The sequence below is a fragment of the Protopterus annectens genome, chromosome 6.part0 (genome assembly GCF_019279795.1).
Source record: "Protopterus annectens isolate FY-2018-M chromosome 6.part0, PAN1.0, whole genome shotgun sequence".
In the NCBI taxonomy this organism is placed as follows: Eukaryota; Metazoa; Chordata; order Ceratodontiformes; family Protopteridae; genus Protopterus; species Protopterus annectens.
Genome location: NC_056737.1, coordinates 783,799,728 through 783,813,001, shown reverse-complemented (window position 1 = coordinate 783,813,001; position 13,274 = coordinate 783,799,728). Strand labels below are relative to the sequence as shown.

Below are 13,274 nucleotides of genomic sequence, written 5' to 3'. Positions count from 1 at the left end.
ATATCACTGACGAACTGACGTCAGTCCTGGAGCGACAGCAACCGACGCAGAAATACTAAGCCTCTGGTATTTGGGCCGACTGAGGGCTTCCCCTGGCAGAATAACCCAAGTGTGAAGGGTGCAACAGTTAATACACTCAAATATCTACATTTATGGTAAGTGTACACAACTGTACTTTTTAAGTACATCACTTGTATTCATTGAAGTGTTATTCTGTTGACTTACTTCGAGGATATGTGTATTTTAAATCCTTTTTTTTCTTGACAGGTTTGTAACCCGGTTTATTGACTTAGATGGCTTGACATGCATTCTAAACTTTTTAAAAAGCATGGACTATGAGATTTCAGAGTCTCGAATACATACCTCGCTAATAGGATGCATCAAAGCACTAATGAATAATTCTCAGGGTAGAGCGCATGTCTTGGCCCATCCTGAGAGCATTAATGTAATTGCTCAGAGTTTGAGCACAGAGAATATCAAGACAAAGGTAGCCGTGCTGGAGATCATGGGTGCTGTGTGCCTGGTACCTGGAGGTCACAGAAAAGTACTGGCTTCTATGTTGCACTATCAGAAGTATGCAAGTGAAAGAACACGATTTCAGGTATTGTTTGTCTTTGAGTATTTTAAGTACTGATATGTGCTGTTTTTTTTTAATAAATGCACATATCATTTATATATATATATGTATGTGTGTGTGTGTGTGTGTGTAGATATATGTATGTATAAAGAGAAAGCAGAATTTATTGGAAAAGTTCTTTATCATTTGACATGTTGCTATTCTCTCTTGTATTGATTTATTGATCTCAGCAGTACTTAAAATATTGCAAACCAAATGTCTAAAAATAAACTACAGAAAAAAGGACCTATCTTCTAAATTTAGTGTGTAAAATTATTCTGAATGAAGATTATTGTTTGATATCCTGTGAGCAAATGACAAGTGAGGAGAAAATCTGCAGGCCTAATGTGTGGCAGCTAGTATTTAGTGTCACGAATCGCACCATAATTTACTGGATGTAATAGCATTACAGAACTGTACATCATTTTGTACTGTTTGGAGAATTTCTGGCAGGGATTGCACTGAAAATAGGTTCATAGGTTCATACTAGGCTATCTGCCCGAGGGCATTTATAAGCCTAGCCCATAGTTTTGTGGCTTACGCCACCCCTTTAGTTTGGAGAAACTATGCCCATTATTTTTCTGTCCCTCTGTCGAGCAGTGACACTGAGGTAACCCCTGGGGTGTATCTGCGATCTCCCATCCATTGGTCAAGATTCCTCTTGAACAAGGCCAGCGAGGTGCTCTGCCTCACATAAACCGGGATTTTGTTCCACAGCATAGGGAGTCTTTGGGTGATGAATCTATCCCTCCAGCACGTCCTATTAATAACCGTGTCGAGGTTTAAGACTCCCACCCTTGTGGCTCTGAGGGATCTAGATTTTTTGAGATGAAGCATGTTCATCAAATCTGGGTTTGACATGGCCTTGTATGTCAGGCATAGGTCACCTCTGAGCAAGCGGTAAGCAACTGAATATAACTGGAGTTCTTTCAGTCGGGCAGCATAAGACAGATTTTTGAGACCCTTTATCCTTTTGGTGAGGAACTTTTGTGGCCTCTCCAGCTGCTGCAAGTGTCGGGTCAGATACATTCCGAATGGGGCATTGTACTCGATCATTGGTCTGATGAGTGATGAGTATAGGGAGACTATGACTTCCCTTGATCTAGATGTGAATCCCTTCATGATAAGGTGGGCAATGTAGAAGGTCTTCCTAACTACTTTAGCAATATGAGTGTCGAATGAAAGGCTACTGTCAACCTGGGTTCCCAGGTCCCTAATAACTTCTTCTGTGTTCAGGGATTGCCACCTATATGGTAGCTAGGGGTAACCTTATTTTTCCCGAAGGGTATGACTATGCATTTCTTGGCATTTAACTTTAGGCCATGGCTCTGGCACCAGTTATCCGTTTCTGTGAGACCCTTCTGAAGGATATCTGTGTCGGATGTGTTTTCAACTACGGCCAGTTTGCAGTCATCTGCAAACTTTGTCAGCCATAACCCTCCTGTGTTTGCTTGTACTTCAGAAAAGTAGATGCCAAACAAGAGTGGGCCCAGGACTGAGCCCTGTGGGACACCACTTGTGACAGGCTTTGAGTCTGACATGGCGCCAGCAACTCTGACCCTGTGGGTTCTGTCACTCAGCCAGTTTGCAACCCATCTTGTAATGTATGGGTTTACATTTAAGTTGATGAGTTTTTCAATGATACCCGAGTGAGGTATTGTATCAAAAGCCTTTGCCAGGTCTAGGTAGGCTGTATGGACTGCCTTTTCCTCGTCAATGGCCTTGGTGACTGTTTCAAAAAAGTCAACCAAGTTTAGAAGGCATGATCTGCCTATGACAAAGCCAAACTGGGTTGGATCCAAAGTCTGCAAGTTCCCTATGTCTTTATTTATGAGATCCATTATGATCCTCTCCATGGCTTTGCAGATAAGGCTTGTCAAGCTAATGGGACGGTAATTTCCAGGGTCGGTGGAGGCACCGCCTTTGTGGAGTGGGACCACAGTCGCTGCGCCACTCCTGGAATGTATCCGGAGGTGAGACTAAGATTAAACAGCTGTCCTAACTGTGGGTTTAATTCCTCGTTGAGTTCATGGAGCACACAGCCGGGGACACCATCAGGTCCCATGGATGCTGTGTTCTTTGCCTTGGAGAGAGCAATTCTCACCTGGGCGTTAGAGATGTTTGTGGGTCTACAATCATTTGGTATAGATATCTCTCCTTTAGGGGAGGGGAGAAGTTTGCACTGAACCTTTCAGCCAGTATGTTGGCAATGTCTGTAGGATCAGTAATCTTCACATCATTTTGAACTAATTCTGAGCATATCTGGGAGTTTCCTCCTAGGTTTCTGACATAGCTAAAGAATGCCTTATGGTTGTCTTTAGAGTCCTTAGCTATTTTTTTCTCAAAATTAGCTTTGGATGATTTTATGAGAGCTCTTAGCTTTTTACTTATAGTGATCAGCGGTGTCTTACCTTTTAAGGATTTTGCTCTATCTTGTAGTAGCTTTCTCCTTTTGTTGTAGAGTTTGTTTATGGCTGGGGTCCACCAGACTGGATGCTTGCCTTTGGTACAAAGAGTCTTTGTTTTGTTTGGGATTGCCTGATCCATGCAGCCCTGCAGGTGCTGGTAGAAGGCATTTGTAAGTGATTCAGCGGTTTGAGTAATGTTAACCGCCGGCTCAGGGGCCTTAAAGGAGAACACACTAGTCTTTAGAAGTGTGAAGTCGGCTTTCGAGAAGTTCTTTACTGTGGTCTTTTTCATTTCGGGTGGGGGCGGGATGAGGACCTCCAGCGAGATTAGTTTGTGATCAGATCTCACCAGTGAGGGGTATACTTCCGGCATTGAACATTGTGCTCCCATGTTCGTGATGATGAGATCAAGTATGTTTTCTCCTCTTGTGGGGATGGTGACTAGTTGTTCCATGGCATTTGAGTTTATGAATTCCAGGAACTTTTGAGCTAGAGTGTTTGGGCTTGAGTAGTGTTCCCAGTCTATATTAGGGTAGTTGAAGTCACCTAGTATGATGGTGTTCGGAGATACATTTATCCCTCCAGTGTTTTCAGGAAGGCCATATGAGGTTCCTGAGTTTGCGAGGGTGGCCTGTAACATGCTACAAATTGCAGAGCAGTCTTGCCTATGGTTAATTGCACCTGGATGGTTTCCGATGCATCGTGCGATGCCACCAATCTTGAGGTGTGGGTGTCCTTGATGAATATGGATACCCCTCCTCCTTTCTTGGTATTGTCCAGGTTTTGGGGCCGGAACGCATGATATGAGGTAAAACCTGATAGTGCTGGGGTGCTCTCAGGAGCCTTGAACCAGGTTTCTGTCACAGCGCAGACATCGATGTTCTCCATACTGAGAAGGGCCTCGAGTGCGTGCATCTTGAGGTTGAGACTTCTGGCATTGAGCAGCATTACCCTTAGTTTTTTTCCTTTGTTTTGTTCTAGGGTGGTAGGTTTAGAATTTGAGCCTTGCCTAAAAAAGGCTTCCAGTTTGACATTGCTAGTAATCAAATGTATTAGCATTTGTTTACTGGTTTATTCTAACTGGGCCTATAAAGAGCCTTATTCAGCAGAGGCGTGGAGAGTTATAAAGCAGTACAAATGTAATAAATAAATGTTGATAATAGCAACCAACAAAAATTACAGCCCTTGCGGAGGTTAGCATAATGGTTAAAGTGTTTACCTCATGGACCCAACATATAGGGTTTGATTCTTGTGATGCATGGCTAAGCTTAAAAAGGCCCACTGAGATCATTAGCCTAGTACTCACCTAGAACTTACAAGAAAGTTTGTGAATGTATGAGAGGGGGGGGGGGGTCATAGAAGGCACAATTGCTGCCTCAAGTAATGGTGAAGTGGAGTTGGTTACCTTTTAGCTACTTAGTAACTGTCCTCTTTTGTACGGTACTGTTTTAAGTTAAGTTGTGACTATGAAGCATTATGGCACAACTGATGTAATTTAAAACATTGCCCAAAAGCACAGAAGTCAATCTATTCCCTGGCTGTCTCTCATAGTCCCACATCACTGTCAGTACATTCTTCATCATAGGTCCAGCTGTGTGTGTTGCAGCAGAATGCATAACACTGTACTTGTTTTCTCCACTCAACTGAAAACTTCCTTCTACAAAAGGCAAGCCTTTAGTGCATAGAAAAAAGGAGTTAGTTGACAATCCCCCCCCCCCAAGTACTCATGTTGATAGTTTGGTTTATCTTGGTTAAGGCATTAAACTGTAAGCAATCTCCACCTGTACACTTGGTGTCTGTTCCTTGATCCTCTGCTGTGTACATTGTCAGTCTGGGAACAAATCTGTCATCTACTAATTACACTTGGAATCATCCATTGAAAGGCAGTTGTAAGTAATAGTGTCAAATTTGGTTACTGAAATCTAAATGCAATCCACATGCATAAAAGAATAGGAAAAGGATAGTCAGTGTAATAATATTTCAGTGTTCCTTGCAAAATGGAAGAAGTTGCAAAACAGGTGCTCAATATGGCCAGGTTTACTTAAACCACTGCAAACAAGTCAGATGTATCAATAAATACAACAAAAAACAGCATCCAATAAAAACTAAGAATAATTTATTTTAACACCTCTAGTTTGTTCAGTTTTAGTACTAAAGTCATATGTATCAACATGCTGGCATAAGTTGTCGTATACCAAACCTAAGCCCATTATAAAAGTAAAGGCTAAGAGGATTGCATTGAAGAATGATAACTGCTGCAAGTCTGTAATTCGAAAAATTTTTAAGAAGCAACTACTTGGCCAGTCTCTTTGATTCCATGGAGATATGTGTAGAAAGCGTTACCGTTGCAAAACATAATTGTTGGGTAGAATAGGTATAAAGTCACCTCTTTTTTTTATTCCAAATTAAAATCACTGAATACAATAATTCTGTTGTCTGCACTACAGCCAGTTACTGACTGAAAACATAGCAATTAATGTAACTTAATAATTGAATTCTGGCTCAGACAACACACACACTGCCAGTCTCCTAAACTTTTGGATGAATTCAAGACTTTTTCTCATGTATGCCATCAAAACATGGTCAGTGATGACACATGATCTGGAAAAAAGTTGATTTGTATTAAGGTAGTCTTTATTGTGTTCTATTCAGTTTAAAATTTATATATTTAAATACTGCTTTGTTTTAGTAACTTTGGGTATATTTGTCAACTGATACACTTATATGCACTGAAGTGCATTGAGAACTTTTTTCCAGAAGTTGGTGTTCCACTTTCAGTGATCTCTAAAAACTAGTTTGTATACCATTTGCCATACAGTGTAAACTTTTCTACACCTTTAAGAGTCGCAGTTTACAAGGGTGGAGTCGTGCTGTCATGTAGTAAGTCCCAGACTTGACAATGTCTTATAGTAGCTGGCTTACTTTCATGAATTGGGAATCAAATATGAGCCGTGCTCACAGTCTGCAAAGCTCTGTATCTTTGGAAGTCAGAATTGAGATGAGATGTGATAGAGGCAGCTAAGTACATTCAGAAGAATAGTAGCACTGTGGCGAATTTTATGGTAGTTTTTGGAGCTTCAGAGGAGAGCTCTTTTTGAATTAGTAAGATATTTTAAACAGATATTGGAAAATTATTACTTCTGGATCAGGATTAAACAAATATTTTAAAATTATTACTTCTGGTTCAGAAGTCTTTGTACACATTTTATTACCTTTCAGTGTATTTTCTACTTTTATTGTATGAATTAATGTTTTCCTTATATCTTTCTCTGTCCTGTTTGCATTTGAAGACTTTAGTCAATGATTTGGACAGAAACACAGGAAGATACAGAGATGAGGTCAGCCTTAAGACAGCAATTATGTCATTTATTAATGCAGTCCTAAGTCAAGGTGCTGGAGAGGTAAGCATTCATGCTATCAAAAGTGGTTTTGAGTTTATCCTCTAAGCCATTTTCTTTGAATGAATATGAGTATTAACGTTTCTATAATTTTTCTTCTAGGACAGTCTTGACTTCAGACTCCACCTTAGATATGAGTTTCTGATGCTAGGAATCCAGCCAGTCATTGACAAATTAAGAGGACATGACAACTCAACATTAGACAGGTAACTGGAGCCATTGTGTTGAATTCTGTGTGTATGCATTGAAGATGCGATGAATTGTACGTTTGTGTTACAGCAGTTATACGCAAGTGTAGGACTGAGCCATTTGCTCAAAGGGTTGAAAATGGTGTTACACATAAAAGTGCCACATTTTATTTGGAATGATTTTTAATCCTGTATTCACTATAGTGACATGACTGAGCATGCTTCTGTCTGCATTCTTCAGCAGATGAGTAGTGTGCTGTACCTTGTGTAATATTGGCACCGAAGTCATGATGGAAGGCATTGCAATAGGAAAAAGACTACCTACTTGTATAGTTAAAAATATATATATGATTAAATAATTTTGACCAACAGAAAGTGAATGAAAAAATATTTAGATGAAATGCAGTTTTCTGCATCTTTGGGTTTCTAGTGATTTAAGTAAAGAAATCCAAAAGCCATTGTTCTTGCTATAGGTGTGGTGTATGGAGACTTGGTTTCGCCAACCCCCCGCACCCATCCTATAATGGAGTTTCTTTTTATCAGCATGGCTTTTGTCAACTTTCTGTCAAGCTGGTTATTTTATCCACTGTCTGTTGTCAAGTTCACATACCTTTGTAGTGGAAGCATAATATATGTTAGTTAGCAGTAGTAAATATAAGAATGGGTCTTAAATTAACTGTGGGGATTCTGCGTATGTAGGTTAAAACACAGTGCAGTTGTACCTCACTCATCTCCCAGAGAAGTTCATTCATCTCAGCCTTTGTTGCTAACTATACCCCTTCAGCAGATAGGAGAGAGAAGGATGCTGCTTGGGTATGATGTATTCAGCCTTACTGTTGTGATGGGGCAGTTGAGGTTGAAAATGTAATCTGCATTAGAAGGAAAATAGTTGGCAATATGTTTGCAACATAAAAATGTGATATTAGTGAAGATGACCTTGGTAGTCCTTATGGTCATCACCTTTTTAAAATTCACTCATTCTACTTGCTTCACATTGAGATCTGTCTGTCACTTAATATACAGCATTTTATGACTGTTATTATTTTGTGCCTTGTTAATTTTCAGCAAGTGCAAAGGAAACTGTCCTTTTATCAGTCTATGATTGTAGTTACATTTAAATAAGTAAATGTACTTGCTGGCAGGATATAATCACTGCCAGTTTATTTTATACTTTAGTTCACGATTATGATGCAGTGGATCCTTCTTGACAAATGAAGCCTTGTATTTGTACAAGAATATGTGCTGTGCTTGGGAAGCTGTGCTCTATTTTTTTTTTCTGACATAAATATTCAGAGTTGTGGAAGTGGCGTTTCTGTTGGAGGACTTGCAATAATAGGTGAATGTTTTTTCAGGCTGAAAGGATATCTCACATCTGGATAAATTGGAAAAGTTAATAAAGGAAGTAAATGGATTTACTTGTTAAGAAGAACATTTTTTTGCAACAGTTGTTACTGTAAGACATTTGAAGCCCACCTTCTGTTAGCTCAACACCTCTTATCTTGGCACCAGAATTTTATGTTGAATATTTTCTGTGCGTGCATTTGTAAGGACCTGTCTGCAGAATGTATTTTAGGCCCTACCACCCCTCTAGTAAGCCTGAAATAAATATTGGTTAATGACAACGGGCCTTAAAAGAAGTCAAATTTTCACATTTCACATTAGCATTTAGCTTTCCCTTTGATTTACTTTATTGAAAAGAATAGCCTTTATACTGTTTATTAACATATTTATTAAGTTTAATGTAATATTTTATTGCATATTTAATATTGTGTATATATAGATATGTTTACTATCAAATTTAAATAAGCATTAAAATACTTTAAGCAACTTAATTGTACGAAGTGAACATAGGATCTTCTGTAAAACAAAGATGATAGAGGGCAATTACAAGGACAGGACTAAATAGCAATGAAGAGTAGTGTGAGACAAGCTAGAGAGCTTGACAATACAAAGTGAGGGTGGAGGTTGGAGAGTTAATAGAAATAAGTTATAGTACCCTTGTTTAAGCATCTACAGCATATGATCTACAAGGAGGGATACTTTAGGAGGGATTTGCCTCCAACCACAGCCCTGGATATGAGCAACTCTAATTCAAGTAGATAATGGCTCTAAATAAAGTACAAATAAAAGTGGGAGCAGGGGGTAACCCTATCTAGTATTCCCACTAAAAAGCACAGTTGTGTAAGATAAACTTACCCCTAACAGAAGATGTTCAAATTCCTCATAGCTGCAGTAGCCTTTAGGTACATCACTCAACTGTCCAGATTATCACAGACTGCAGATTTTTACTTTATATTTTCGGTCTGTGTTTCATAGGTTGGTACTAGGCTGTCGGCCCTAGGGCCTATACAAGCCTAGCCATAACAATTGCTTGGCTATTTCTTTCCAATTTAGTTACTTCCCTGGACCCCTGTCTAGCAGGGTGACTGACGTGATCCCTGGGGTGAATTTCCTTTCTCCCATCCAGTCATCAAGGTTCCTTTTGAAGAGGGCCAAAGAGATGCTCTGCTTGACATGTATGGGCAGTCTATTCCAGAGTCTGGGGAGTCTCTGGGTCAGGAACCTATCCCTCCAGCATGTTTTGTTTATTGTGATGACAAGGTTTAGATCCCTGGAGCGTGTGGCTCTGAGGGATTGGGATTTCTTTAAGTGTAGCATGTCCAACAGTTCTGGATTTGACATAGCCTTGTATGTTAAGCAAAGATTGCCTCAGAGTAGACGATATGCGAGAGTATAGATGGAGTTTTTTTAAGGCGGTCAGCATAGGGCATCTGCTTTAGGCCTGTGATTCTTTTAGTGAGGTATTTCTGCGGCCTTTCCAGTTGTTGCAGATGTCTTGAGAGGTACATACCAAATGGGGCGTTGTGTTCTATAATTGGTCTAATGAGGGATGAGTACAGTGGGACAAAATTACCTCCTTTTTTCTGGTTGAAAAGCCCTTAGTGATGAGGTGTGCCACATAGAAGGATTTCCTGACTGTTGTGGTGATGTGGTTATTGAAGGTGAGACCACTGTCCACCTGAGTCCCTCAGTTTCTTATCACACTTTCGGTGTTTAGTGTACTGCCACCTATGTGGTAATTCATGGGTACATGTTTTTTCCCCAAAGGGGATAACTGTACATTTCTTGGCATTGAGCTTGAGCCCATGGCTCTGGCACCAAGCATCTGTTTCTGTAAGGCCCTTTTGTAGAGTATCGACATCATTTGGGGATTCAGTAATGGCTCCCAGTTTGCAGTCATCTGCGAACTTTGTTAGCCAGAGTCCCTTAGTGTTGGCCTGTACTTCAGAGAAGTAGATGCTAAACAAGAGCGATCCCTGGACTGAACCCTGAGGTACTCCACTTGTCATTTGCCTGGAGCTGGATTTGGAGTCAGCTACTTTTACAGTGTGGGTTCTGTCAGTAAGCCATTTTGCAACCCATCGAATGACGTAGGGATTAATGCCCAGCTTAGTAAGTTTATCTATGATTCCAAAGTGGGGGATGGTGTCAAAGGCCTTGGCGAGGTCCAGATAGGCTGTGTAGACTGCTTTACCCTTGTCCACGGCTCTGGAGACTGATTCGAAGAAGTCAATCAGGTTCAGGAGACAAGATCGGCCCTTCATGAACCCAAACTGGATTGGGGTCCAGTGTTTTAAGATTGCCAATGTCTTTGTTTATAAGTTCCATAATAATACGTTCCATGGCCTTACAGCTCAGGCTTGTCAGACTGATGGGGCGGTAGTTCCCAGGATCCAAGGTGCATCCCCCCCTTGTGGAGTGGGATAACTGTAGCTGTGCGCCACTCAGTGGGCATGAAGCCTGAGGTGAGGATATGATTAAACATGACACTTAGGTGAGGTGCCAGTTCGTTTTGTAGTTCATGTAGTGCACAGCCCTGGATGTCATCTGATCCCATGGATGCTGTATTCTTAGCTTTGGAGAGTGCGTTTTTTACCTGTGTGGCCGTTATTACCGGAATTTGGCAATCTTCCCAGTATTGCGATGGGCCATTTAGGGGGTGAGGGGGGGGGTGAAGTTGGCACTGAATCGATCTGCCAGGATATTGGCAACATTCTTGGGATCAGTATATTTAATGCCATTCTGTTGTAGCTTATGGTTTTCTGGTGTGTCACTGATGATTGAAGTCACTAAATAATGACACACATTTGAGTTTCAGACAGTACAGAGCTTAACATACTAACACAAAACCTGTTCTAGCAATTTTCTAAGTTTCTATGAGCAATATTTAAAATCTGTCCCTGTTTTGGGCATTCCCGCCTTTATTTTAGGCTTTGTCCAGATTTCCTGTGCTAAGAGATTGAGAGGTATGCCTTTAGGCTAAATGGCTTGTCTTGCCTAAGACATAATTGGCCAGCTGCCAAAAGCTGACTCCCTCCCACATTTCAACTCAGACTGCTGATTGGTCAGCCCTGAGGAGAGAAAAATCAGCAGTTAGAGTGGAAAATCTTCACTACGTACTTTCCACTTTATGAAGCAGCAGCTCGGAAGCATCATAGGAGCAGCAGCTGGCACTTAAAACTCCATTCTGGCAGACAAGTCTCCTCTGGGGGACCCTTCCATTTAGAAAATGTAATTTGTTGCAAGAAAGCCCTTCTATATTGCACAGTTTATAAACAAAGGGAATTGTGTCTAGATCTAGAGATATCATTGTCCCCCTTTACTCAGCCCTCATTATTATGATCTTTAAATATAATGCCCACTTTGGCATGTATCTGTTCAGACACACAGAACGACTGGAACACCCATAGAGATTCTTTACTAAAAGGATATAAGGCCTAAACAACATGTTCTACATGGACCAACTCAAAGCCCTGTCACTACACTTGGTATCCTACAGACTGCTAGGAGGTGACTTGTGTCTGGCATGCAACACATCCTCTGACCCAATCCTGATGGATTTACTGCACATCAGCAAGTCATATGGAGTCATAAATGCCCTGTTTAGTGATCTAAGCCTATTCTGTAACATCAGCAGAATGGTTTGGACACACAGGTATATCTTGCATTGGAAACTGCTGCTCTGGAACAGACTTCCCATCAACAGAAGAGTTCATCCCTATCCATATTCAAGCAAAACTTGAGTCTGTGGATATGAAACAGAAAATCTAAGGAGTGAGCACTGTACTACTAATGGACAGCGGCAGCTCCTAAATGCTTTATCCCATGCATGGGTCCCCTTAAATTGTCTATGGTGTGATCTTAGTTATTCTCATTAAGGATAATGTATAATTAGCTATGGAATGGGTAAGGCCAATCTCTAACCAAATGGGACAGGTTAATTCAAGCAGAAATAGGGAAATTGGTTAGGCTTAAAATGGGCCGCAAGGGCAGCTAGCCTAGTACTTTCCTATGAACCTATTAAGTCATGCATACTTTATAAGGTTGTTTGGGGAAAAATAAGAGGCAGCATAATTTAATGTAAATGTATACTGTACTGTCCTTACTGTTGGGCACTTCAGTGTTACTAAACAGTTCTGAAGGTTGCTGACAAAGACAAGCAATTTCTAAAGTGAAAGTGCCCAAGTCTAAAGCCTTTGTCAATTTTACTTAATGGAGAGCTCCGAAACAACACTTTGATGGTATGATCCGTACTACATTTGCAGTTTTTATACCTCCTGATCAGTTCCTTATTCGTCTCTACCCACCAGCACATTTCAGGTTCATTATGGTGAGTCAGTGTTTACTTTTCATTACTTTCACAAGTGCATTTGAAAGGTACCTGTTTTACTGAGTTTTTCTTCCTCCACCTCAGCAGTTGTCAACTGATTGGCCATTTTGTTGCTCCATCCTGATTGCAACTACCTTAACTCATTAACACGTGTGTGTTGTGGAATGGCACACCTTTAGCAGCCTACACAGGTCTTCCATTACAGAGCATTTTCTGAAAAATAAACTTAAAAAGCATAAGGTAAATGCATGCAAATATTTTGTAAACAATATAAGCTAAAACTGTACAAATAGCAATGTTATCAGTAAGACTTATTTTTTACAATAATAATAGTAAGTGCATTCAGTCTTTACAATATATTATTGTTTACAGAAGTGTACACAAACCCCAAATTATATTTTTTCTAAACTTTCACAAACAAACTTTAATATCTTGAAAAGTAAACAACTTAGACATATATTGTTAGAACATTTTTGTTAACCAGACATAAGCTTTCAGTGCATGTATATTCAGAGATTTACAGAAATATGAAAACATGTATTTAATTGTATAATTAGCAATACAATTAATAATGGCTAACTCTCAGAATGTGCAACTTACAGGTCAAATATCAAAGATATTTTTTCCCACCAGGGTCTGAGGTTTCATCTAATGTCATGCAACAGTTTGTAAGTCACTTGTTTTAAGTACATATGGAAATATCTTATTTTCATAATTACTAACAAACATCTAGCAGTGTTTCCAATGTAGTGTGATATGAAGTAGTATTTTCAGTGAATTATGCTGTCTCCCACATTGGTGTTTCACACCGTACACCTCAATAAAATGTAGGTCTCTCCGTTATGAAAATATGAACGTAAATATCAAAATATGAGTAAGTGGCAAACAAAGATTAGTTTTTTCACTGCATAACATCCTAGACTGAAGATCTTAGTGACATTTTGTTAATAACTCATTGTTCTTTCTAACTCTGCCTATTATTAGCTGATAGGT

At 39.9% G+C, this 13,274-nt stretch overlaps 1 protein-coding gene across 4 annotated transcripts in view; it reads left to right on the top strand.

The window, feature by feature from the left end:
• Positions 1 to 13,274, top strand: part of DAAM1 (dishevelled associated activator of morphogenesis 1) — a 3,124,549-nt gene that overhangs the window by 2,245,212 nt on the left and 866,063 nt on the right. For all 4 annotated transcript variants that reach the window (XM_044074460.1, XM_044074457.1, XM_044074458.1 and 1 more), the window contains 3 exons: positions 268 to 601; positions 6,315 to 6,425; positions 6,525 to 6,628. In XM_044074460.1, the coding sequence (XP_043930395.1) occupies positions 268 to 601; positions 6,315 to 6,425; positions 6,525 to 6,628 (549 nt within the window). The remainder of the gene's footprint in view (positions 1 to 267; positions 602 to 6,314; positions 6,426 to 6,524; positions 6,629 to 13,274) is intronic.